The sequence below is a fragment of the Salmo trutta genome, unplaced genomic scaffold (genome assembly GCF_901001165.1).
Source record: "Salmo trutta unplaced genomic scaffold, fSalTru1.1, whole genome shotgun sequence".
Lineage (NCBI taxonomy): Eukaryota > Metazoa > Chordata > Actinopteri > Salmoniformes > Salmonidae > Salmo > Salmo trutta.
The window spans coordinates 21,533-48,707 of record NW_021822852.1 but is presented as its reverse complement, the minus strand read 5'-3'; the positions used below and the strand labels follow the sequence as shown (position 1 = coordinate 48,707).

Here is a 27,175-nt window from a genome sequence, read left to right as displayed (position 1 = left end):
AATGGCGGCCTGGCAAGAGGCAAAAGGTCTCCTGTGGGAACGGGGCTTAAAAAAAGGCAATGCAAACTAGTGACATGGGCTGACAACTAAAAACATCTACATGTCTCAATAACCTGTTCATCTATTTGTCCTTTGAACTCCTCCAATGGAGGACATTCCAAGATCAAGGGGCTGAATAATGAAAGGACTTTTTTCCATGTTGGTTCTAATGTTCGGTACTGTTAGCATAAAACAAGATTGAGAGCTGAGTTTGTATGTGTTCTCATTTCCTGCTAGAAGAGGAGGATATATAACATGGCAGTTTTCCTTAAATGGTCTTCTGAATAAGAATGTACCAGTGTTTGAGCCTGCATGTTTCTACTGATGTCCACCTGACAGCACTGTAGAGATCACAATGGTGAGTTAGACGTCTCTGCATGATTACACAGAGTCAAGAGCCTTCAGTGTAGAGCTTGAGTCTTGCACATAAATAGTATCACCATGTCCAACACAGAGCGAAAAGAACAACGATTCAACTCCTTTCTGCGGAAATTGAAAACAGGCCGGTAATAAATACCAATGGCAATGTTATTGGTTTCATTGTACTTTTGGGACAATGCTATTAGTTCCATTGTACTTTTGGGACCATGCTACTGGTTCAATTGTTGTATTTGGACTGCGCCTGCAGTATGTGTTCCTGTCCAGTGGGTGGAGCTGGAGAGCACCAGGCTGGTGATCAGGTACCCAGACAGCCAGTATTACAACAATATAGAAATACATACTGTACATCTAATATTGATTTATTGTGAGGTTTAGATACATTTCACCAAAGATAGTATATTAGAATGACTCTCTGGTTTTACAAATTGGAGAGCACCAGGCTGGTGATCAGGTACCCAGACCGCTGGATGCAGAGAACCCTTCCCTTTTCCTCAGGGAACAACCCTATAGGGGGACCAACCCTACAGGCCTCAACAACTCCTCAGCCTCCCAGTACACCTCCACAGGGTAAAGACATCCGTCTGTCATTCAAAACATCATTATGAGTTATTCTAAAGTATTACAAATCAACTCATATCAACTTTTGAAATGTACAAAATGATGGAAGGAGGAAGCAGGAGCACAGGTGCAGGTGTTTGTCTCTCTTCTCTCCCAGGACCAGGAGGATGGCTCCCATCAATGGTGACCAGTGTTCTACTGGAGGGACCACCGGCTGTTTCTTGGTGACAAGTGTTGCCTTCACAACCACAAGCCTGACCAGAGAGGAAGAGAAAGGAAACCATGGCAACTCCGACCACCATGACAACCTGACCCTCACGCAGTGACTGGATAGTAGAGAGGGAGGAGAATGATGAAGATGAAGGAAGAGAATGAGGGACGCGGTGTCCCTACTTTAAAAGGGAACAAGGAGGTTTGGGGGGATGGGGGATGGGGGGGTGTCACCCCGTTTGTAGTCTCTGGCACAGACCACAGATCCCAGACAGAACACTAGACATATATAATGAGTGAGTGCAATTGTCAATCAAAGTGAAGAGGAGTGCACCTCTGATTTCCTTCCCCCTCTCCCTCGGCTGAGCTGTGAAAACATGGAATTGACATCATCTTTAGAACTTGAAGGGATCTTTGCCCAGTGAACCTCCTCTGATGACCATGTTGTAGACACTAAGGGGGCTGACATCTGTTGTATCATGTGTTTTACTGTGTATGGTATGTATGGTCATGTGACTGGACATGTGACCTGAATGTGTGACCCCTTGTGATGTCAATGTGAGACTGCCAGCCTGATGCCATAGGGTGCCTAGTAATTGCCCCTACAGGTGATAAATAAATGCTATTTTTGAATTGAATTACAATTGAATATGGGGCATGTTCCATGCAGACTATATTGCAGTCACCTGCCTGCTCTCACAAACATTAGTCCTTTACTTTTTACCTAAAGGGGTACTATAATTCAAAATCAAATAGCTAAATGATCCATGGTACAACCACCATTAAAACAATTCCATATGTCAGCTAGTAGAACCCCCCAAGTCTAACAGCTTAGACTTTTAGAGGGTCAGAATCCCAGTGTCAGAGGGAGCAATGTCCAGCACCTAAACATACAAATCAAATCAAATTGTATTAGTCACATGCGCCGAATACAACAGGTGTAGACCTTACTGTATAATTATTAATGACAAGCCCTTAAGCAACAATCCAGTTGTTTTTATGTTCAAAAATATTCGATTTTTTAAATTATAAAATGCTAAAAAAAAAAAAAATCACACAATAAAATAACAATAACGAAGCAAGCAATCAACAATTACGTGAAAGATGGAATCATTGTCATTTCCCAAGAAACACGCATCACTCAGACACAATAGGACACAAAATCCTAGACAGACAGACAGACTTAGTTATATGCATGTCAGGGTTCACTTTGGGTCCATTGCTCTGAAGATTAGTGAGCTGAAGACATCGCTTTCACACAAAAACACACTGGAATTCAGAGCAGCTGCCTGGCCTTGGCAAAATGACAGCTCACTGTCGTCTGTTGTATCTAGCTAGCTAACGTTGGTAAATAAAAGTTAGCTAACTAGCTAGCTTACAAGTTAACTATGGAGTCCTGCTGTAATTCAGCGGCAGCACATCGTATTGTTCACAATCCAGTCCATTCAGAGTAGCTGTGTGATGCACAAAAATACTTGTTTATCACAGAATAACAGCAGCTTCATATAGCTAACAAGCTAGCTGAGATCACTAATTCACTCAATTCAAACACTAGTTCAACATTAGTCCCAATAACAGTACTTTCACGTGTGTGCCTGGTTTATTCTATATATATTTTTAACATTTCCAAATGTTATTTGACCTTCTATTTTGTATATTTTCATCAGACTAGTAGGGACATATGAAGCCTGGAAGCTGCAGTAATGTTGAGATGTCAGTAGGGAGAGCTCTAGTCTAGAACACTGGAACCAAAGATACTCCCCTTTCATCTGTTCTGGAACCTTCAGTACCAGCTGATGTGGAGTGATGGGAATGGGTCACATTTTGTCTCTTGTAAACATGTAGGCCCACTCCTCAAATAAGAAATGCAACTACATTATGCTGACTTTAGACCATTTTCTATTTAGATACAGTAACATCCCTTATGTGACATGCTGTTGCTGCATGTTAATGACCTGACTAGGCTACTTTTAAAATGTGGTCAACCACAGAACTCACACTTAGGCTACGCCTGCTTCTACTAATACTTACAGTAGACTACTTCTTGTTTCCACGCAGTGACAGTAAGTGATAACTGTTCAAGACCTCTCTCCTTCACTTCACTCTGTAAGTACACTTGACGATATCTTGGAATATAGTTTTAGTTTTGATGTTTTTAGCCATACATCACATGACTTACTGTATCTTTGTACTTGTTTGTTTATATTGAACTGTGTTTTGGTTGTTACATCAGAGCCTGTATTCAGAAAGTGTCTCAGACGGTCCATATAATTATGATCTAAAAGGCCTAAACTGATCCCAGATCAGCTCTCCTACTCTGATACACTTTGTGAATACTGACCCTGGACTGTGGTTTCATGTGTTTAGTTTAGTTCAGTTTATTCAATTGCATGTTTAAATATGATCAGTAGAGTATGCCAGTAATACCCAGATCTCAATTCAATAGGGTTCATGTTCACTGTCAAAGTATAACAGGGTCAAGTATAACTGTGTGTGTGTGTGTGTGTGTGTGTGTGTGTGTGTGTGTGTGTGTGTGTGTGTGTGTGTGTGTGTGTGTGTGTGTGTGTGTGTGTGTGTGTGTGTGTGTGTGTGATGTGTCTGTTTCTGTGTGTTGTGTGTGTGTGTGTGTGTAAAAATGTATTTTTACATATTAATCTGATTGTGGGATGTACAGTGTCATGACGTTGGCTGTGGGTAAGGTTTATGACCCCCCCATAAATACCTTTCTCCCTTCCCTCTCTCTCTGACTCTACTGAAGAACTCTGAATAGCCTTTGTTAACCTAGAGAGTCTGGGGACATCAAACAGTGGGGGGAAAGGAACCATATTTCGGTAATCAACCAGTATGCCATTAGCGCTCTCCAAATCAACCATCAAACACAGGCTTGTGACGGTTCTCTCCACTTTAGCACTTATGTATCGCCATCAAAGGTTTGGATCGGTCGAATAACACAGTGCACAGCTGAAGCACGTGCAAGACCATGGCTAACATGAGGGCACAGGTGGAGAACTGAGCAAACTATTGGCAAAAGCAGGAAATGAAACATTCTGCTAGTCGAGGAACTGCGTTTGAAATCGGGACAATTAAAGTAATTGCAAATACTTATGATGATGACACGAACACAAACTTTTCAACAAATCGTTGTCTCAGGAACAACTCGATTTAGCCAAAACTAAATACGATGTAGTCCACTCCAAACTAGATAAACTCGTCGAGTTATCTACAAACAGGAGCACACAATTTGATAACATGACAGGCAGTTTTGTTGAAAGTTACACAAGGTAACAATGTTCTACTCCAAATTCGGCAGACCAAATATGATCGTGATGAACACAATGACTAAGTTGGATGACAAATCAGCAGAAACTCATTGAAGTCAATGACCAAATGAATGTGAGAGAACTCGGGTGATGAAGATGGAATATTGATTTCCAAGCAAGTGGAAGAAATCTCATCACTGAATCTCTCGCTCCATACTCAGACCTCTATCTGCAAACCATGACAGATAAGTTTTGAGACCGAAAGGAGCAAGTGCGACACTCACGTGTCCAAAAATCAGTACTCTAAGCGCTCAAGTGGACTCTGCAATGCAGCAGAATACCACCCTTAGGTACCATCTGGAGAAATCCAGATGGTCACGCTCTACAGCATGGACTATCCGTCCAAGCAACCGGAGCCCGGTACTCCAAGGAGTAAAGACGATAGGTTTCAGACATTGCTTCCACCATGTGTCCCTCAGTCTTCTCCTCTTGGCCATTCAGCACTGGTAATATGGCGACCTCTTTGACCAACAAAGCCAACGCTTGGCTTCTCCTCTTGGCCTTTCGGCCCCAATTTCCCCACAGGATGAAGCCAACCCTCTCCGTCCGCTTGACCGCAGAATACCTTGACAAACTCGTCAAGAATTTCCCCACCTTTGACCCCGTTCCAGGTCAGCCAAACGATACTGAGACCTTCCTAGCTGACATAGAGACGCGTTGGATGGCTACCCGAATGCTACGGGTTCTGACAGGGTTTACCTGTTGAAGCGAACGTCGAATAGACATGTGATGAGGTTCATTCGTCTACAACAGCAACACGTGCTAAATGACTACGCTAAACTTGCCACAGCTTTGAATTTCGAATTCAGTGTTTCTGGGGACTCCGCAAACGCGATAGCTCACTGGCTAACATGGTCAAACAAGCTCGGAACGAACACCCACAAGCTTTCTATCATAGGCTTCGTTCAGCTTACTTTGGCCTACTCACTGAAACAGGAATGTAAGAGCTGTTACCATTCAAACAAATGTTTCTGTCGAACCTGTATCCCACCTTCATTACCTACTTGGGCCCTGCAGCCCACGTTGGCTTGCCTATCTTACAACTCAGAGAGCTTGCAAGCACAGCTTTTGAGCATCAAAAGCTCGCAACGCTAAGAGCCCTGACCACTCGGTTTTGAAGTTTGATCAGAAGCACTCACTCCAGTTAGAGGGTGCATATCAGGTATTGGAGCGTTGAGAGATGACGCACAACAACGGTTTCTACCACGAATCCAATAACCACCGCGGTCAAAGTAACTGTAAAGTACGTCGCCATCAAACGACTACCGCTATAATCGACCTGTTCGGCTACTTTCCTGCACCCAACCCACACAAAGTGTCAGGAGCACAAGGGTAACACACAAGTGTAACAAAGGGTTGAAGGATGATCAAAACATAGACCAATGTTCTCCAGAAGTTCCACTACGTGAAGAATTAAAGCGAGAAACATTTGAGAAAGGGGTAAAAGATAAGTCACAAGGACTAGCCGGGGAATTACTGGACACCAGGTCCGCAGGAATTAACACCCACAGCAAGGACGTTAAAATTCAAATCTCTCCCTGCTCTCACTCGAGACCCTATCCAGGGCCCGCTTGATCAAGAAACAAGCCACGGGCTTTGTCTATAGACCCTGATACAAAGGTTGCAAAGAAAAAGGTCAAACGCTTTCGTTAAAACCCTAGCCCAGTCAAATCTGAAATGTCGATCTGCTTTCACCTTGAACAGAAATGACACATCACGTCGTTGCTAACGACCACTCCACTTGTGGGGAATATGTCCACTAAAGACGAATCGAAACGCCCAACCTGGAAACAATCCTGGAGGACTGCCTTAGCTTGTCATTGCGCTAATTGATTCGGCTGCGCACATATCACTCATCTCTCAAACATTGTTCGATGATCTCAAAAGGGCTTTGAAGCCAACTAAAAGGTTGGATTTAAAGTGGACACGATGCGACACTACACTGCGAGGGGTCACTCAGACTACGTGCCTCTCACATTGAGAGTCATGCTGAAATTACACTTCCAGGACGTCTCGCTCGTTCACCTGTGTATGTTACCAGCCTCGAAACTGTACCCCTGCTACTGGGAGCAGACTTGATGGATCGGTTACTCCCATTGATGGTTGGAAAACCAACCAGGTATGGTCACAGGCTACAGTGCCTTCTCCACTGACCACACTGTCTTCCCCTAACGCTAGCTGCAACACAATCATTCACGAGGGGTATCTGTCAAAAGCACCCCTTGGGAAAAAGACGTTTAGAAACCTCTTGGTGCAAAATCCGATACAAGGTGATATTACGATATCTCGACACATTCTGATTGACCATTCTTTTCATGATTCGAGCCAGCTGTCTCTGTGAATGAGCAACTTCCCTCCTCCTTGCAGTCGTGCAATACGGTAGTTGAGATGAACTTCTCTTGCCCTTCGGACCACTCCGCAAGCACTGCGGCCCGTCTCAGCAAGAAAAACATCGATGAGCAGAGTATACTCTGCTTCCGATGATACACCTTCCGCTTTGTGGGGGACTGTCAACCCTTACAATTACACTAATGGCATCAGTCCAGCAACTGACCTGATGACTCCCACTGGTGAAACACTTGCGATATCACAGACCGATATCCTCATCTCAGTTCGCAGGTACTGAAGAGGTTGCCACACGCGAACGCGGTGGTGACTGACAGGCCTCGACAGCCACTGAGGGTGTTGAGGCCACAAACACCAGGAGATTAGGTTGAAAGGTTACAGCCATTCTCATAATAACGCGACCGCTGACAACTCGTACATAGGGTCCGAACCTTTCGTTTGCGCCTCGGATACCAACACCACCCACTGGTGGGGGGTCCTGAGACACAAAGGGGGGGAATAGTAGACCCACTGATGAGCCTTACGAGCTCAGTGAGGAAGCAGACAGGCCCCTAGACGGGGATTATCTTAGAACACATCTAAGATAGTTACTTAGGTGTACCACCACTGGTCGTAAAGGAAGGCCAAGTGGACTTGTCCACCTCCAACAACAAATGGCTACAATAATCATTCCTTGCCATGTGTTAGTAGCCACCTAAGACAACTAGTAAAATGCTCTAATATGTATTCCGAAGGATAACATTCAGAATAAATCGTAGGACAACGGACCCTTGAGTACCAGTACCAATACACAGTCAGTCCAGCAACACTCAGTATGAGGATTAGTAACCTCACAAGTTATATTGCAATTAATAATAGCGATATAGGAGTCACTCAGAGTGCAACACAGGGAAGGGAATCTCCATTGCACTCTTCCAATGGTTGACACACGCCACTAATAAATAGAACCCTATGTTCAGGAGAAAAGTTATTAGAAGTCATGAACCATGATCACACCACGTATGACTGGTCCAATACTTAAAGAGTACTTCCGTCATGAGGTTAGCTCCTCCGTGGATAACATAGCTATGAAGTAGACTTCTTCATACCTACCACCACTACAATAGTGGAAGACAGTGACCGGTAGTAAAACCACTACAGACTCCCTCGACACCAATTCTGACTGACCTCCAGGCATTGACCGGAAAATTACCTGACTACGTCAGACTCATTCTGAACAAGTTGTAATCTGCCAGGATACTTTGTTTCCTTCCCTTGACATGTGCGCTGGCGTAAGCATAAACGCACATGCACAACGGAACATCCAATTAGGACTTTATGCTAGGATCACTTAAGGGTCTGCGAGCAAAATACCAGCCTTATGTAAAGTTGAACATTACTTCTAGGCCTTTGACTCTACAGCACTCACCAGTTTTCTAACCAGAAGTCCATAGGTCATCCCTGTAGACTGCCCCAAAACTAGTGCCGTTACAGCTGTAGGACTTATCATATAGTTGTCAACTTAGGATATGTACCCTACGCGCCACCCCCACAAATTAGGAAAGCCTAGATATGACATTAGACAATGCCATGATAGGGTCATTTTGCCAAGACCATGGACGTAGATAGAATACAGTCCAATTAGATGATTAAGGTGGCATAACTATATCTTTGTTTTGTTTATTGCTTTCATTCATTTTGTTTCATTTTTCTTCGGGCACGTAGAAATGATTTAGAGCCATAAACAACTCCCCCATACAACCATCAGTTAGTGCCACAATGCCGCTCATTTGGGAGGAAATGTAATGATATATTTCATGAGTGTGTCGTTGTTAACATTCTGCCTAAGTTACTGCCCAGATCTTCCAGTCTGGATGACCAGACGACGGGTCCGGAACTGCGTCCCACTCCGGACATCCACTGCCCAGCCTTGGGGCGGACTTCTTCATTTGCAGACACCCTAACCGGGTCGACCACCAGAGGGGAGGACTGCAAACAGCGATCACCAACTGGACATCTGCTGCCCAGCCTTGGGGCGGACTTCTTCATTCGCAATTAAACCCTACCCGGGTCAACCACCAGATTGGGACCACAACGATGGTCCACAACCAGGACAACCCACGGTCATTTTTATGTTGGTTTGCAACATGCAGGGTAATCGCAAGATTGAACCCAACATGGGGGGACTGTCATGACGTTGGCCTGTGGGTAAGGTTTATGACCCCCCCATAAATACTTTCTACCTTCCCTCTCTCTCTGACTCTACTGAAGAACCCTTGAATAGCCTTTGTTAAACATAGAGAGTCTGGGAACATCAAACGGTGGGGGGAAAGGAACCATATTTCTGTAATCCAAACAGTGGAAAATATGCGTTGGTACTTAATGAATATGATGTCAGTTCGGTTGTCATCTGAGACATTATGACTGATGACAGGAAATAAACTGTATATAAACTGTATCTGGGAAAGTCTACACATTCTAGTTATCAGATTCACATGGAATTGTTGTGCAATTTAAATGTTTGAATATGAAACTATTTGTGAAAAGATTAAATGTAATTTTAGCTTCCAAATGAGAGAATTGGTTTTCATAAGGTTAGAGCTCTGCTCAATCAGTGGCCCGCCCCTGTGAAGAGACATGGGTTATAAACAATCAAACACACCCTCTCCCTCCACTATATAAGCCCTTGACGAAAATGTAACCTCCTGTTCCGAGTACATTAGGGCGAAAGCCCTATGTTAGAAGAGTTCAGAGAATAAGCTGTTCCAAGAACGTGTGGACTTGAGGTCCCCATGTTGAAAGGACAAAGACCACCTAAAGAACTAAGCCAACCTCAGCATGAGCTCTGGTTGAACGACAAGGACCTAACAAAATTAGCATCGAATTTCAATGTGAAGGTGACGACCTATACACGCCGAAAGGATGAATTTCGACTATACCAGCCAGAATATAGCATGAGCTAAAAGTATGGCAACTTGGTATGAACTTTCAAATCAAATCAAATCAAATCAAATCAAATTTATTTATATAGCCCTTCGTACATCAGCTGAAATCTCAAAGTGCTGTACAGAAACCCAGCCTAAAACCCCAAACAGCAAGCAATGCATGTGAAAGAAGCACGGTGGCTGGGAAAAACTCCCTAGGAAAAACTCCTGAGAAAGGCCAAAAACCTAGGAAGAAACCTAGAGAGGAACCAGGCTATGAGGGGTGGCCAGTCCTCTTCTGGCTGTGCCGGGTGGATATTATAACAGAACATGGTCAAGATGTTAAAATGTTCGTAAATGACCAGCATGGTCAAATAATAATAATCATAGTAATTGTCGAGGGTGCAACAAGCACGTCCGGTGAACAGGTCAGGGTTCCGTAGCCGCAGGCAGAACAGTTGAAACTGGAGCAGCAGCATGGCCAGGTGGACTGGGGACAGCAAGGAGTCATCATGCCAGGTAGTCCTGAGGCATGGTCCTAGGGCTCAGGTCCTCCGAGAGAAAGAAAGAAAGAGAGAAAGAGAGAATTAGAGAGAGCATATTTACATTCACCACAGGACACCGGATAAGACAAGAGAATTCTCCAGATGTAACAGACTGACCATAGCCCCCCGCAACAAAACTACTGCAGCATAAATACTGGAGGCTGAGACAGGAGGGATCAGAAGACACTGTGGCCCCATCCGATGATACCCCCGGACAGGGCCAAACAGGCAGGATATAACCCCACCCACTTTGCCAAAGCACAGCCCCCACAACCACTAGAGGGATATCTACAACCACCACTTACCGTCCGAAGACAAGGCCGAGTATAGCCCACAAAGATCTCCGCCACGGCACAACCCAAGGGGGGGGCGCCAACCCAGACAGGAAGACCACGTCAGTGGCTCAACCTACTCAAGTGACGCACCCCTCCCATGGACGGCATGGAAGAACACCAGTAAGTCAGTGACTCAGCCCCTGTAAAAGGGTTAGAGGCAGAGAATCCAGTGGGAAGAGGGGAACCGACAAGGCAGAGACAGCAAGGGCGGTTCGTTTGCTCCAGCCTTTCCGTTCACCTTCACACTCCTGGGCCAGACTATACTTAATCATAGGACCTACTGAAGAGATAAGTCTTCAGTAAAGACTTAAAGGTTGAGACTGAGTCTGCGTCTCTCACATGGGTAGGCAGACCATTCCATAAAAATGGAAGCTCTATAGGAGAAAGCCCTACCTCCAGCCGTTGCTTAGAAATTCTAGGGACAATTAGGAGGCCTGCGTCTTGTGGACCGTAGCGTACGTGTAGGTATGTACGGCAGGACCAAATCGGAAAGATAGGTAGGAGCAAGCCCATGTAATGCTTTGTAGGTTAGCAGTAAAACCTTGAAATCAGCCCTTCGCCTTAACAGGAAGCCAGTGTAGGGAGGCTAGCACTGGAGTAATATGATCAAATTTTTTTGGTTCTAGTCAGGATTCTAGCAGCCGTATTTAGCACTAACTGAAGTTTGTTTAGTGCTTTATCCGGGTAGCCGGAAAGTAGAGCATTGCAGTAGTCGAGCCTAGAAGTAACAAAAGCCTGGATTAATTTTTCTGCGTAATTTTTGGACAGAAAGTTTCTGATTTTTGCAATGTTACCTAGATAGAAAAAAAGCTGTCCCTTGAAGCAGTCTTTGATATGTTCTTCAAAAGAGAGAATCAGGGTCCAGAGTAACGCCGAGGTCCTTCACAGTTTTATTTGAGACGACTGTACAACCATCCAGATTAATTGTCAGATTCAACAGAAGATCTCTTTGTTTCTTGGGACCTACGGCAAGCATCTCTGTTTTGTCCGAGTTTAAAAGTAGAAAATTTGCAGCCATCCACTTCCATATGTCTGAAACACAGGCTTCTAGCGAGGGCAATTTTGGGGCTTCACCATGTTTCATTGAAATGTACAGCTGTGTGTCGTCCGCATAGCAGTGAAATTTAACATTATGTTTTCGAATGACATCCCCAAGAGGTAAAATATATAGTGAAAACAATAGTGGTCCTAGAACGGAACCTTGAGGAACACCGAAATTTACAATTGATTTGTCAGAGGACGAACCATTCACAGAGACAAACTGATATCTTTCCGACAGATAAGATCTAACCAGGCCAGAAACTTGTCCATGTAGACCAATTTGGGTTTCCAATCTCTCCAAAAGAATGTGGTGATCGATGGTATCAAAAGCGGCACTAAGATCTAGAGCATGAGGGACAGATGCAGAGCCTCGGTCTGACGTCATTAAAAGGTCATTTACCACCTTCACAAGTGCAGTCTCAGTGCTATGATGGGGTCTAAAACCAGACTGAAGCGTTTCGTATACATTGTTTGTCTTCAGGAAGGCAGTGAGTTGCTGCGCAACAACTTTTTCTAAAATTTTTGAGAGGAATGGAAGATTCGATATAGGCCGATAGTTTTTTAATATTTCTGGGTCAAGATTCGGCTTTTTCAAGAGAGGCTTTATTACTGCCACTTTTAGTGAGCTTGGTACACATCCGGTGGATAGAGAGCCGTTGATTATGTTCAACATAGGAGGGCCAAGCACAGGAAGCAGCTCTTTCAGTAGTTTAGTTGGAATAGGGTCCAGTATGCAGCTTGAGGGTTTGGAGGGCCATGATTATTTTCATCATTATGTCAGAGATATAGTACTAAAACACTTTAGTATCTCCCTTGATCCTAGGTCCTGGCAGAGTTGTGCAGACTCAGGACAATGGAGCCCTGGAGGAATACCCAGATTTAAAGAGGGTCCGTTTGAACTCATATTCACTACAGAAGTGATACCTCCTAGGCCGTTGAGTTTAGCAGCGGCCGCTGTAAACGTGGGCTAGGAAAGGACGGACGATTGTATCCAGTCTAACACACAACGAAGATACTACAACGTATCCAATTTACCACCAGAGACATTCTTCCGAGGACAGGAAGATCTCTGTTGGGCAACATGACCAGCATCTACGAACCACCTACTGAGCGCAGCTCAGAGTAAATATTTATTGCATTTCCTTAATTTAGAATGCATAAGATACTGTATTTACGATAGCACAGCTTCTCCCTTTGTCCATCAGCCTTCCCGCTCGTTTCACTCAAACCCAACCCCCTCCCTTTGTGTAACCAGCCATCATGTCTGCTTCCGTCCACCCAGGGACGTTTCTGTATGACTTAATTTGCATTCTGTGTATATGTACTCTGTGTGATTAGTTAGGTATTTAGTAATAAATAATTAAACCCAATTTTTGTATTGCTGATTCAACTTGTTACCAGGGTTCGTGAAGATAACCAAGAAATTTACAACTTTCAGATGAGACTGAAATAAGGTGACGTGAAATATTGACTGCTATTGATGTAAAATATTACTAGGTCTTCAGAGATTATTTGGAAGATAACAGCTCTATAAACACTCTTTTGTGGTGCCCCGACTTTCTAGTTAATTACATTTACATGATTAGCTTAATCAGGTAATATTAATTACAGCGAAAGGATGTTATAGAATAGCATGTCATATCCCTTAATCCGCATAGCCAAAGACACGACAACAGTCACAACCAAAGTTATTGGCACCCTTGACAAATACTGAGCTATATTGCTATGCTACAAAAAGATGGGATGTACATTGTAAAAGTGTGTTTCACATAAATATTTGTGCAGCAATTTTAAGAGCTCGGAGAGAAATTGATTTTTGTGGAGACATTTTGAAAATGGCCTAAAGTAAGAGTGATTGAGTGGATGCTTCGTAAGAGTTTTAGGGGTAGTATAAATCTGAGACACAGTGATTGTGGGTTGTGTTTAGGAATAGTATTAACATGGACACACCAGTGATGGTGTGTTGTGTTTAGGAGTAGTATAAACCTGAGACACAGTAATGGTGGGTTTGTGTTTAGAGTATGTATTAACATGAGACAAAGTGAGAAACAGTAGACTATACAGAATATGGTCCTCTGTAGCCTCAGTGGTAGAACATGGCACCTGCAAACGTTATGGGTTTTGGTTACCAGGACCACCCATATGTTACATATAATGCCACACAGGACTGTATATTGATTTGGATAGTTGAGTCTACTAAACTGCAATAATTTATGGACAGCAGACTACAATAGACTACACAGTCAATACAGCAGGTTGTGGTGATGTTCAATTGATGCCTCTGATAGATAAAGCTACTACCAGTATTGTACAAAAAGAGGAGGCTGTGGGCAGCTATATAGGAGGATTGGACTCATTGTAATGGCTGGAATGAATGGAACACTAATTTTATTCATATTACTTCCCAAATGAATGAGGACATCAGTACTGGGGGCTGCAGTAATGTTTGAGATGCCGTAGGGAGAGCTCTAGTCTAGAACACTGGAACCTTCAGCAGCACTTTGATGATGAGGAGGAGTGATGTGAAGGGCATATGTAGCCTCTTTATAACATGTAGGCCCACTCCTCAAATAACAAATGCAACTATTTTCTGACATGTTATTTCTGCATTTTAATGTCTTAACATCCTGACTAGACTACTTTAAAATGTATCAACCACAGAACTCACACTTACTTCTCTGCACTGCCAGTAAGTGTTGTTGGTTTAGATGCTGAGTCAGCATCACCTTCCTGTTAGTGTTGACAATACTGTGTAGGATGTGAGCTTTAACTTTTCTACATCCATAACAACCAGCTCTCTAGAATTTGATTCATACTCCATGGACCAAATATATACCATCTTGCAGACACTTTTTCAGTCATGCGTGCATAGATCCTTCATATGGGTAGTCCCAGCAGGAATCAAACCCTTGAGCCATGCTGTATAAACAAACTCAGAATCTGATGACAACAATGTTGTATATCTGAAGTAGGAAGCCTCAAGGTTCAGTTGTATTTTACATAACTATTTATTTACATCTTAGTCATTTAGCAGACACTCTTATACAGAGCATACATCATAACATTTTTTTCCGCACTGGTCCCCTGTGGGAATCGAACCCACAACCCTGGCGTTGCAAACACCATGCTCTACCAACTGAGGCACACGGGACCACACACTTTGTGCATTGTTATATGTTATCTGTCTGAAAGAATCAGACTTGTGAGACTAAATATGAATTACTGTATTACTTCATATGGTACTGTAACATGATACACATAATATACATTTGTGTGATTTTTTAAATCGTTTTTATGACAAAGTTAAAACGTCTTTGGGATAGGGCGCAGCATTGGGAAGTTTGGATGAAAAGCGTGCCCAAAGTAAATTGCCTGTTACTCAGGCCCATAGGATATGCATACAATTGGTAGATTTGGATAGAAACACTCTAAAGTTTCCAAAACTGTTAAAATAATGTCTGTGAGTATAACAGAACTCATATGGCAGGCAAAAACTTGAGAAAAATCCAACCAGGAAGTGGGAGATCTGAGGTTTGTAGTTTTTTAAGTGATTGCCTATCCAATATCCTGTGTCTGTGCGGTCAGATTGCACTTCCTAAGGCTTCCAGTAGATGTCAACAGTCTTTAGAAGTTGTTACAGGCTTGTATTGTGAAAGGGGATCGAATAAGAGCTGTTTCAAGTGGTCAAGCTGAAAGACATTAGTTTAGTCTCGTGCGTGGCCGTGAGCGTGACGCTCGTTCTCTTTCCTTTCTAATGACAACGGAATTGTCCAGTTGGAATATTATTGAAGATTTATGAGAAAAACATCCTAAAAATTGATTATATACATCGTTTGACATGTTTCTACGAACTTTAATGGAACTTTTTTTACTTTTCGTCTGGACTTTGTGCCCGTGCTTTGTGCATTTGGATTACTGGACTAAACGCAAACAAAAAGGAGGTATTTGGACATAAAGATGATCTTTATCGAACAAAAAAACATTTATTGTCTAACATGGAGACCTAGGAGTGCCATCAGATGAAGATCATCAAAGGTTAGTGATTAATTGTAACGCTATTTCTGACTTTTGTGACACCTCTCCTTCTTTGGAAAATGGCTGTGTGGTTTTCTGTGGCTAGGCGCTGACCTAACATTATCGCATGGTGTGCTTTCGCCGTGAAGCCTTTTTGAAATCGGACACTGTGGCTGGATTAACAAGACGTTAATCTTTAAAATGGTGTATAAAACTTGTATGAAAATGAAAATGAAATGTAGATCAGCGATGGCTAGAAGGTCGGTGACTTCGACCGCCGAACGCCGCCCGAACAAGGAGAGGGACCAACTTCGTGACAACAATAAAACCCTTTGCTCTGACGTCCCTGTGGTCCTTCACACATTCCTGAGTCAGTACCTAGTGATTAGTAGAGGTCATCCAGACCGTTTTTTTACATGTACTAACAGCCAGCTGGATCTCGTCTGAGCGGTTAGCTGACAATGCCGAGACCCGCTACGTACTTAATGCTGAGTGGTTTTGGTTCTGTCCACTATAGTGCTGTCTGGTCAGAACATGGTGTTGAGGCCCGTCACTCTATTCTTGATGGTCACCACCACCACATACATGCAGACACAGCTGTTACCATTTGAAGATGTTTTATATTATTGTGTGGTTATATTCTCTGGTCTCACACTTCAGTAAGGAACTGCATGTCAAAAGTCTGTCAGCAACACATACACTTCTTCTCAAGACTGACAATGCCGTGCACTAACTAAAGGTGAGGGGAGGCGGTGTCCTGCAGCGCATCCAAGTACCCTGATTGGTTGGATGAGCAGCGGTGCTAAGGGTTATTGACAGGGCTGCAGGCCAATCAAGTTGAGAGGGCACGCAAACACACACAGTCATTCCATGCCCATAGGGCTCTGGTCAAAGATAGTGCACTATAAAGGGATTAGGGTGTCATTTGGGACAAGGTCAGTGTTACAGAATGACAGTGGCATTTTGTATTGCTACAAACATCAGTGTTTGTGTGGTTTAAAAAATATACATCCCAATTCCCCATGGTAGTGATTGGGGACGTTGTCCTGTGTAGGGTGCTGTCTTTTGGATGGGATGTTAAACGGGTGTCCTAAAGATCCCATGGCAATTATTGTAAGAGTAGGGGTGTTAACCCTGGTGTCCACTGCTAAACTTCACAATCTGGCCCTCATGCCACCTAATCATCCCCAGATTTGAATTGGCTCATTCATCCCTCTTTTAAATATTCCCCAGATTGTTGCTGTAAATGAGAATGTGTTCTCAGGCAACTTACCTGGTAAAATAAGGCTTAGATAAATAAAATAAAAATATATATAGACCTTTGACCTGGTCCATGTAGAACTGAGAGGGGCAAGGCAACACATTCTAAGATATGATAAACATTCTAAATAGTAGGCTATAGTCAAACATTCTAAGACATTATAAACATTCTAAATAGTAGGCTATAGTCAACACATTCTAAGATATTATAAACATTCCATATAGTAGGCTATAGTAAACACATTCTAAGATAATAAACATTAAATAGTAGGCTATAGTCAACACATTCTAAGATATTATAAACATTCCATATAGTAGGCTATAGTAAACACATTCTAAGATATTATAAACATTCTAAATAGTAGGCTATAGTCAACACATTCTAAGATATTATAAACATTCCATAGTAGGCTATAGTAGTAAACACATTCTAAGATATAAACATTCCAAATAGTAGACTATAGTAAACACATTCTAAGATATTATAAACATTCCATATAGTAGGCTATAGTCAACACATTCTAAGATATTAAACATTCTAAATAGTAGACTATAGTAAACACATTCTAAGATATAATAAACATTCCAAATAGTAGACTATAGTAAACACATTCTAAGATATTATAAACATTCCAAATAGTAGACTATAGTAAACACATTCTAAGATATTATAAACATTCCAAATAGCAGGCTATAGTCAACACTATTCTGACGTGCTGTTCTGGTAGTCATGCATGTTAATGTCTTAAAGAGGAAGGAAAGGACAGTTCTGTATCAGCTACTTGTGTTCTGACTACATAAATATGTATCAACCACAGAACTGACACTTACTAGCAGTTCCCACTCACTACCAGTCAGTTGACTCACTGTACAAGACCTCTCCCCTTCAATCTGTAAGTACTCTTGATATCTTGAAATATAGTTGTTTGTTTTTAGCCACAAGTCATGTACTCAAGGGTCTCAGACTTGGAGTGCTGATCTAGGATCAGGTCCTCCTGGTCCATATAATTATGATCTAAATGGGAAACTAATCCTAGATCCTACTCTGAGACACTTTGTGAATACAGACACTATCATATAATGATGATATAAAAGCTAAGTGTGACTTGCTGTTTATCCTCACAGCATGGGAACAGAAGCTATCATTCAAGCTGGTGGTAACTGCCTTGCTCAAATTTGCAGATTTTTTCAGCTTGCCAGGTTGGGGATTTGAACCAGTAATGTTTCAGTTCCTGGCCCAACGTTCTTACCCACTATGCTACCTGCCGATACCGCTGACACACTCCATATTACCAAACTATTATGATGATGTTATTTACACGCCATCCACTCAAGGCTGTGATGATGATGTGTTGTTATACTGCATCTCAAATGACACCATATTCCCTATAGAGTGCACTACTTTTGACTAGAGCCCAACCTGCTGCCCCTGATGGTTTGTATGTAGTTATTCACCAGCTATAGAGTGAGTTGTTGTTTATGTTTCTGAGACTGCAGGGTGGGAGATGCAACAATGGCCTTGAGAACAGCAGGAAGTGTGTTGGTGGTCTTTCTCTGGTCTGTAGCAGGTATGGTCTCATTCTTATCTTTTAGTTGCTCTGTTTATCAATCTACAGACATTTATAAAAGGTTAAGAATCATAATGTTATTCTGGTGTGTTCTGTTTGGAGTCTCCACTTCACTTAAATAGTTATCTTTCACACCTCACTGAGTGATGATTTTCTGTGGTTTCCATTCACACTCAGCAACTACAGCAACAAAGTGTGGTCAAACCCTACCTTCAGTGTGAGCCAACAGACCTTGTCTTCATTCTGATACCATTCTGTGTGTGACTGTGTTTCAGTGGTACTGGGGCAGAATGGCTGGAGTGTGACCTACACCACTCAGAGTATCTGTACCTTGGAGGGGTCAACAGTGGAGCTGACCTGCTCTTACATATATCCCAGAGGTACAGTCACATCAACCTTCTGGTTCACTAAAATGGAGACTGGTGTAGAACCTGAAGATCTAGGTCAGGACCCAGAGTATGCAGGTCGTCTGGAGTATCATGGGGATAAGAAGAATGGTCACAACCTGAGGATCACAGACCTGAGAGAGAAAGACTCAGCTACGTACAAGTTCAGATTTATAACAGATCAGACTGGAGGGAGATATTATGGCGATCCTGGAGTCACTCTGTCTGTAACAGGTACAGTAACATGCTTTATACTGCTAGTCTGTTCAATTAATATCTACTGTCCATTTAGGTCTAGAAATTGGATTTGTATATATGAAACAGATTTAAGAATTAAATGTGTTTGAGAATGTCTTGCATCATGTGTCGTGTCTTTGGCTATGCCGGATTAATTGATATGACATGCTATTCTATAAAATCCTTTCTCTGTAATTAATATTACCTGATTAAGCTAATCATGTAAATGTAATTAACTAGAAAGTCGGGGCACCACGGAAGAACGTTTATAGAGCTGTTATCTTCCGAATAAACTCTTAAAATACTTAGTAATATTTTACATCGATAGCCGTCATCTTAATCATCTTATTTTCAGTCTCATAATGAAAGTTGTAAATTCTTGGTTATCTTCACGAACCCTGGCTAACAAGTTGAATCAGCAATACAAATTGGGTTTAATTATTTATTTACTAAATACCTAAACTAATCACACAGAATTACATATACACAGAATACAAATGATGTCATACAGAAAACGTCCCTGGTGGACGGAGCCGACGTTTGTTACACAAAGGAAGGGGGTTGGCTTAAATGAAAGAGCGGGAAGACTTAGGAACAAAGAAACAGCAGCTATGCTATCGTAAATACATTATCTTATGCATTCTAAATTACCGCCCATTTGGAAAAGGAAAATGCAATAAATATTTACTCTGAGCTGCGCTTCGGTAGATTGGTCGTAGATGCTGGCCGGGTTGGCCAACAGATCTTCCTGTCCTCGGAAGAATGTCAATGTTGGTAAAGTGGATACGTGGTGGTATCTTCGTCTGTGGTTGTTAGACTGGATCCGTCGTTCGTCCTTTCCTAGCCCACGTCTACAGCGGCCGCTGCTAACTCAACGGCTAGGAAGTATCACTTCTGTAGTGAATAACCTCAAAGTTCATACCATTCGCCACCAAAGCTCATGCCGAGGTTTGCTTAGTTCTGTACTTGACATGCGTGTCCTTATAACGCAGAGGCTGCAGACCTCACGTAGTGGAACCCTGGTTACATTGTGTCATTGTCTTATATAGTGGCGAGGGGAGGAGGGTGTGTTTCATCGTTTATAACCCCTTTCTCTTCACAGGGGCGGGCCACTGATTAAGCAGGGCACTTTCTTATGAAAACCCAATTCTCTCATTTGGAAGCTAAAATTAAATGTAATCTCCTAACAAACAATTTCAATATCAAACATTTCAATTGCTTAACAATTCCATGTGACTCTGATAACTAGAGGGTGTATACTTTCCCAGGTACAGTTTATGTCGTCCTGTCATCAGTCATAATGTCTCAGATGACAACCGAACTGACATCCATACTCATTAAGTTCCAAAGCATATTTTCAACTGGATTTATTACCAAAATATGGTTCCTTTCCCCCATTTGTTTGATGTTCCCAGACTCTCTATATTTAACAAAGCTATTCAACAGTCCTTCAGTAGGGTCAGAAGAGAGGGGAAGGGAGAAAGGTATTAATGGGGGGGTCATAAACCTTACCCACAGGCCAACGTCATGACACATGTGACTAAACTATAGAACAGGTGATTCAGGGTTTTAATGTGTTTATCTACTCCAGCTCTGCAGGTGAAGGTGACTCCAACACGGTCGGCAACGTCGAAGACACTGACCTGTAGCACCACCTGTACTCTGACTGGTAGCCCCACCTACATCTGGTACAAGAATGGACAGTCTCTTTATTGGCCCACTTCCCAACAATACACTTTCTGGACTTCTGAAACAGAGAGTTACTCCTGTGCTGTTAAAGGCCATGAGGATCTCCACTCTCCGGCAGTGTGTGAGTGTTTATTTAATTAATCATTGAAAATACTGTTTAACCTGTGTGTGTGTTGGTTTCACTATGAGAACTTTTAGTATTTCTAGAAAGAACTGAGAATAATCCAGTTGTTCTCTTGTTATGTCACTGTGTTTCAGGTGTTCAGGGTCAGAGCTGCTACAGAGTAGTTACTTACACCAAGAGGAGAATCTGTGTCTTGAAGGGTCAACAGTGGACATATCCTGTACTTATCTTGGTTATAAATCCACCACATCAACATTCTGGTTTAGAAGTGTTAAGTCGACCCCTGAAGGCCTAACCAGAGACCCAGGGTATGCAGGTCGTGTGAAATACACTGACAAAAAGACATGGAGAAATGAAGGTTCCTCCATCCTGAGAATCACAGATCTGATAGAGGAGGACTCAGCTGAGTATCGCTTCACTTTTAAAACAAACAACTTTGAATGGGGTCATAGTTTCCCAGGAACAACTCTGACTGTCACAGGTAATACTACACTGTATGATACAACTGTATATCATTGAATTACAGGAGAAAATAAATGAACCATCCTGTTAACACAGAGGTGTATGTGGTTTTATACATATTGTTTCAGGTCTGCAGGTGAAGGTGACTCCTGCTGCAGAGGGACAGAAGACACTGACCTGTAGCACCACCTGTACTCTGACTGACAACCCCACCTACATCTGGTACAAGAACGGACAACGTCTAGATGAGCCCACTTCCCAGCAGTACTCTAGTAATATGCTGGTGGTCTGGGATTCTACTGTGAACATTTACTCCTGTGCAGTTGAAGGTCAAGAGGGTCTCCACTCTCCTGTAGTTTGTGAGTATGAATGAAACTAGTATTCTACTTAGGAAGTACCAATCATTTAAAGTCAATGAGAAGGGTAATACTTCAATATTCATCATTACATAGAAATTACAGACAATGTCATAGATGTATGTACTCTGACTGTCACAGGTAACACTGCACAGCACATTATACAGTTTTGAAGAGTCATGAAATGAATCATTCATTCTAAATGATGTTCTCTGTTTTTACTCCCCTTTAATTCAGGTTTTCAGGTGAAGGTGACTCCTCAACAGTTTTCAGCGTATAAGACACTGACCTGTAGCACCACCTGTACTCTGACTGGTAACCCCACCTACATCTGGTACAAGAATGGACAGATAGTAACTGACAACACTTCCCCCTATTCAGTCCTCCCTAATGCTCTAGACAGCTACTCCTGTGCTGTAAAAGGCCAAGAGTATCTCCACTCTCCTGCAGTGTGTGAGTGTTTATTTAATTAATCATTGAAAATACTGTTTAACCTGTGTGTGTTGGTTTCACTATGAGAATTTCTAGTATTTCTAGATAGAACTGAGAATACAATCCAGTTGATCTCTTGTTATGTCACTGTGTTTCAGGTGTTCAGGGTCAGAGCTGCTACAGAGTACTTACACCAAGAGGAGAATCTGTGTCTTGAAGGGGTCAACAGTGGACATATCCTGTACTTATGTTGGTTATTATTCCACCACATCAACATTCTGGTTTAGAAGTGATAAGTCGACACCTGAAGACCTAACCAGAGACCCAGGGTATGCAGGTCGTGTGAAGCACACTGGAACATATAAAGGTCCCTTCACCCTGAGAATCTCAGATCTGAGAGAGGAGGACTCAGCTGAGTATCGCTTCACTTTTAAAACATACAACTTTGAATGGGGTCATAGTTTCCAGGAACAACTCTGTCTGTCACAGGTAATACTACACTGTATGATACAACTGTAAATCATATTGAATTACAGGAGAAAATAAATGAACCATCCTGTTAACACAGAGGTGTATGTGGTTTTATACATATTGTTTCAGGTCTGCAGGTGAAGGTGACTCCTGCTGCAGAGGGACAGAAGAACTGACCTGTAGCACCACCTGTACTCTGACTGACAACCCCACCTACATCTGGTACAAGAATGGACAGAATGTACAAGATAACTCCTCCCCCATGTACTCCATCATCAGTGAGGATGCAGACAGCTACTACTGTGCTGTAAAAGGCCACAATGGTCTCAGCTCTCCTGCAGTGTGTGAGTACAGTACAATAGTACCGTATTCTACTCAGCAAGTATCATGCATTCAGGCAAAAGAGAAAGGTCTTACTTTATCAATCATTACAGAACAAAAATATATATTTTTACTATTGTTAATATTAATTTGATAAAATGTTTGGTCTTTTACATCAGATGGCCCAAAGACCACAGTGTCAGTCAGTCCCTCTGGTGAAATAGTGGAGGGCAGTTCAGTGACTCTGACCTGCAGCAGTGATGCCAACCCTCCTGTGCAGAGTTACACCTGGTGGTACAAGAAGAATGGAGGTGACTATCAGAGTATGACAGGACCACAGCATGTCTTCAATCAAATCCAGTCATCTGACAGTGGAGAGTACTACTGTGAGGCCCAGAATGAGATGGGGACAGACTGGTCTAGGACCATAAACATGGATGTGAAATGTGAGTAAAGTACAGCCCAGTGTTTGAATGATAAGGTTGCAAAACAATTGTAATTAAATGCATAAGTCCTAAAGCATAACATCTCCAAATGTGTATTTATTAACGTTTTGTGTAAGTTAGAGTTTTAGATAGTTCTCTGATATTAACAGATCATTTATTTTGACATGACATATAATTTGTAAATATACTACTGTCGTAAATATACTACTGTCCTACCCCTCTGACAAATGCTCCTTTACCAGATGACCCAAAGAGCACCTCAGTGTCAGTCAGACCCTCTGGTGAAATAGTGGAGGGCAGTTCAGTGACTCTGACCTGCAGCAGTGATGCCAACCCACCTGTGGATAAATACACCTGGTACAAGAAGAATGGAGCTTCACTGACAGGATCTGAAAAGACATACAATTTCACAACCATCAGCTCTGAGGACAGAGGAGAATACTACTGTGGGGCTGAGAATAAATATGGACGTCTCAACTCTTCTTCTGTGTCTGTGGACGTTCAGTGTTAGTACATCTAACCTCATCTTTTGATCAGAGGATCACATTTAAATTCATATTTCAATAACAAGTAAAACACTATTTAAAACACTGTTGTAACATATTGTCCACCAGACGACCCAAAGAACACCTCAGTGTCAGTCAGTCCCTCTGGTGACATAGTGGAGGGCAGTTCAGTGACTCTGACCTGCAGCAGTGATGCCAACCCACCTGGACAAATACACCTGGTACTTTCAAAATAAGACTTTTCAAAATGGATTTGGACAGATGTACAACATAAGTAAGTTCAAGTCTAAGGACAATGGACATTACCACTGTGAGGCCTGGAATGGAAGAGGATCTATGAACTCTACAGCTCTGATGATCAGTTTACCAGGTGAACTTTCATCTTCAATACTTCAATACAAAATTACATTTAAATCTGATATTAATAATTATACTTTGGCTTATCATACTTTATTTTAGAATTATATATACTTTGAGATTAGATCAGTTAACAAATATTGTACTATTGTACTCATATCATCCATATTTTATTATAGGGAAACAGACCTCAGTTATGAATGCAGCTGTAGGAATCATAGTGGTTGTTCTGGTTCTCATCCTCTGTCTCTCTGGACTCATGTGGTTCAGGTGAGTGATCTTTTAAATATTATTTCACTGTAACATTTTTATGACTTTTTTTATAACTTAATTTGTTCATTGATTCATTCATTCTTTCAATAATAAATTCATTCATTCATTTATAAAACAGGAAGAAGGCCTCCAAATCCACCTCTGACACAAGACACACAGCAGACAACAGACAGGTGAGCCTGTTGGAATCAGAAGATGACTGTGATGACTGTGTATTCTTAGTGGGACTTTACACTCCTCATGGTATCTGTCCTCTCACCCCATCAGGGAGACTCTAGTCCAGTGTATGACAACATCTCAAGCATGGCCATGACCCCTACTGCAGCACAGACAGCAGCCACAGACGACCAGGATGATGTTCACTACGCCAGCGTCCACTTCTCTCGCGCCAAATACGAGGAAGTGCCTCTGTACTCCACCGTCCAGCTGCCTCAAGCACAGAAACAAGACGAAGACTTCCAATACGCTGCTGTGAAATTCAACCTCCCCAGTGCTGCCCCCAAGTGAGCATATTCTGCCATTACAACAACATAGAGTCAATACTAGAACATTGTGAATACACAGCATTAAAGGAGAAGTTTGCTTGTTTTCAACCAAATCTGGATGTCCAGTACGCTGCTGCTGGTGGTGGTGGGGGGGGGGCATTATCACCTTGGCTGCTGTAGGTTAATTCACCTCAGTCCCTCTACAAACACATAGCCTATTAGCTATACAGCTGTAATGTTATACACCTGAAAGGGAGGAAATATGGGAAATTATTCACACTGACACACTAATCACAGAAGAAGAAAAATACGTGTGACATTTTTAGAACTGTATTGTTTGCATGTTGATAGCGTTTTAATGTAGGACGACAGGCAGGATAGGTCCTGTGGAGATGTTCCTATTGAAACAGATTTTTTTATGTTCCTAAATTGTTTGATTAGATTAGTACATATTTTCTCAGGGGACCCCATATGGGTCCGCGACCCCAAGTTTCTGAACCACTGTAAAAACCTCTCCCTCTGTTGCTTCCTCTCTCTCTCTGTCTCCTCTACTTCCACCTGCATTGCAGCCTGCCTCAGCCTCTCCACTAAGTACCACATCACTGTATGTCTCGGTAGCCTACTCTCTGTAAAGGACTTAGTAGCGTATTTGTTGCTCCTGCTGAGGTAGGCTTCGTTTAACGTTAGCTTCTTACTTCATCCTTCTAGCTGGCTAAGTAATACTAACCAGAACCCTTCAATGTTACTGCAATAGAATAGAAGTCTCTGCTGCAGCTATCCCTCCAACCTGACTGACTGACATACAGTATGTATCTATAAGAGACTAACTATTACCAGCTGTGCACTCATTCTCTGAGAGGGATTTTTTATTGGGGGATTTCTTTAGACAATACAGGACTGTTTTAAAAATTGCCTTTTGTCCCGCATCTGGCAAACACACTGTTAGCAGAGCAACCTGCAGCCTGGGGTAGTTCGTTTCACGTCGCCCTCGGCCTGTGCCGCGAGAAGGGGATTATTATCCTTCTGAGAAAATGGTGAATGTGCCGTTAAAAAGACAAATCAGGGAGGCAAATCCAGGGGATGCAGGAGAACATAACAAACAAACCACAGTTCATGATTCCATTCGTTCACAAAGAGGCAGGCGTTAATAGTCAGATCAAGAATATAAGCGTTCTGAGCTTTGACCAACGCTGGGAGCGATATTTAGATGTTGATCCGTAGTTCATTTTCTTTATTGTGTACAATATTTGTATTGGGCTATTATTATTAGTTTTAAATTAGAAAACAATTACGAGCTCCAAACCTCTGTGTTCTCATATGTAGTTACGGCCATATGCTCATTGGAGGAGTAAACAATGATGATGTCATCAGTAATGCATATTCTGCATTAAGGTCATTCATGCCTCAACAACAGAAACAGGATGAGGATGTGCAATAAGCTGCTGTGAATGTAACCGCCTCATAGCTGCCACCCGGTGACCATATTCTGCACTAATGTCATTCATATGCTGCTGCTTTTTGTAGGAGATGTCATCAATAAGCAAAACAGTTGACCCCTAGTGGCCACTATTGATGTTATATCCTTAAACTATGAACCCAACAATGGAAATCTCAAGCCAATTACTATGACAATAATGAGGGAGTGATTTTTAGGAAGTTTTCTCTCTCTGTGTTCCAAATGGCACACTGTTCCCTATTTAGTGCACTCCTTTTGACCTGAGTTGGGATGCGGATTCTGTTTAATTTCTGTTTCTCTCTCTTCAGACCTGTGGCGGCACAAGCAGCTGAGGAGGACCGCTCTGAGATCTACAGTAGAATCAACAAACCCAGAACCAAGAAGACCTGAACACAACAAACCCAGAACCAAGAAGACCTGACACAAAAAGTTTAACAAAAACCTTGTACACTATATATACAAAAGTGGACACCCCTTCAAATTAGTGGATTCAGCTATCTCAGCCTCACCCATTGCTGATAGGTGTATAAAATCGAGCACACAACCATTCAATCTCCATAAACAAACATTGGCAGTAGAATGGCCTTACTGAAGAGCTCAGTGACTTTCAACGTGGCACTGTCATAGGATGCCACCTTTCCAACAAGTCAGTTT

General features: G+C 42.3%; 2 protein-coding genes across 2 annotated transcripts in view; both read left to right on the top strand.

The window, feature by feature from the left end:
- LOC115185798 (titin-like) overlaps positions 1-23,452 on the top strand; it is a 62,797-nt gene extending 39,345 nt beyond the window's left edge. The window contains exons 3-11 of the mRNA XM_029745807.1: positions 18,796-19,140; positions 20,735-20,953; positions 21,091-21,108; positions 21,156-21,437; positions 21,547-21,777; positions 22,012-22,127; positions 22,365-22,373; positions 22,907-23,017; positions 23,279-23,452. Coding sequence (XP_029601667.1) covers positions 18,796-19,140; positions 20,735-20,953; positions 21,091-21,108; positions 21,156-21,437; positions 21,547-21,777; positions 22,012-22,127; positions 22,365-22,373; positions 22,907-23,017; positions 23,279-23,452 — 1,505 coding nt within the window. The remainder of the gene's footprint in view (positions 1-18,795; positions 19,141-20,734; positions 20,954-21,090; positions 21,109-21,155; positions 21,438-21,546; positions 21,778-22,011; positions 22,128-22,364; positions 22,374-22,906; positions 23,018-23,278) is intronic.
- On the top strand, positions 22,856-26,942 carry LOC115185799 (uncharacterized). The gene is made up of 7 exons (XM_029745808.1): positions 22,856-23,021; positions 23,178-23,444; positions 23,687-24,320; positions 24,487-24,577; positions 24,699-24,753; positions 24,848-25,083; positions 26,830-26,942. Exons 3-7 carry the CDS (start codon positions 24,143-24,145, stop codon positions 26,909-26,911), a joined length of 642 nt encoding a protein of 213 aa, XP_029601668.1. The 5' UTR covers positions 22,856-23,021; positions 23,178-23,444; positions 23,687-24,142; the 3' UTR covers positions 26,912-26,942.
- The last annotated feature ends 233 nt before the right edge of the window (positions 26,943-27,175 follow it).

What these genes read in the sequence shown, in the direction of transcription:
- LOC115185799 (XM_029745808.1), top strand. Translation starts at nt 24,143, where the DNA reads ATGCCAACCCACCTGGACAAATACACCTGGTACTTTCAAAATAAGACT. An exon ending in TCTGGACTCATGTGGTTCAG is followed by an intron (nt 24,578 to 24,698) that starts GTGAGTGATCTT and finishes TTTATAAAACAG; the next exon opens with GAAGAAGGCCTCCAAATCCA. An exon ending in ACACAGCAGACAACAGACAG is followed by an intron (nt 24,754 to 24,847) that starts GTGAGCCTGTTG and finishes TCACCCCATCAG; the next exon opens with GGAGACTCTAGTCCAGTGTA.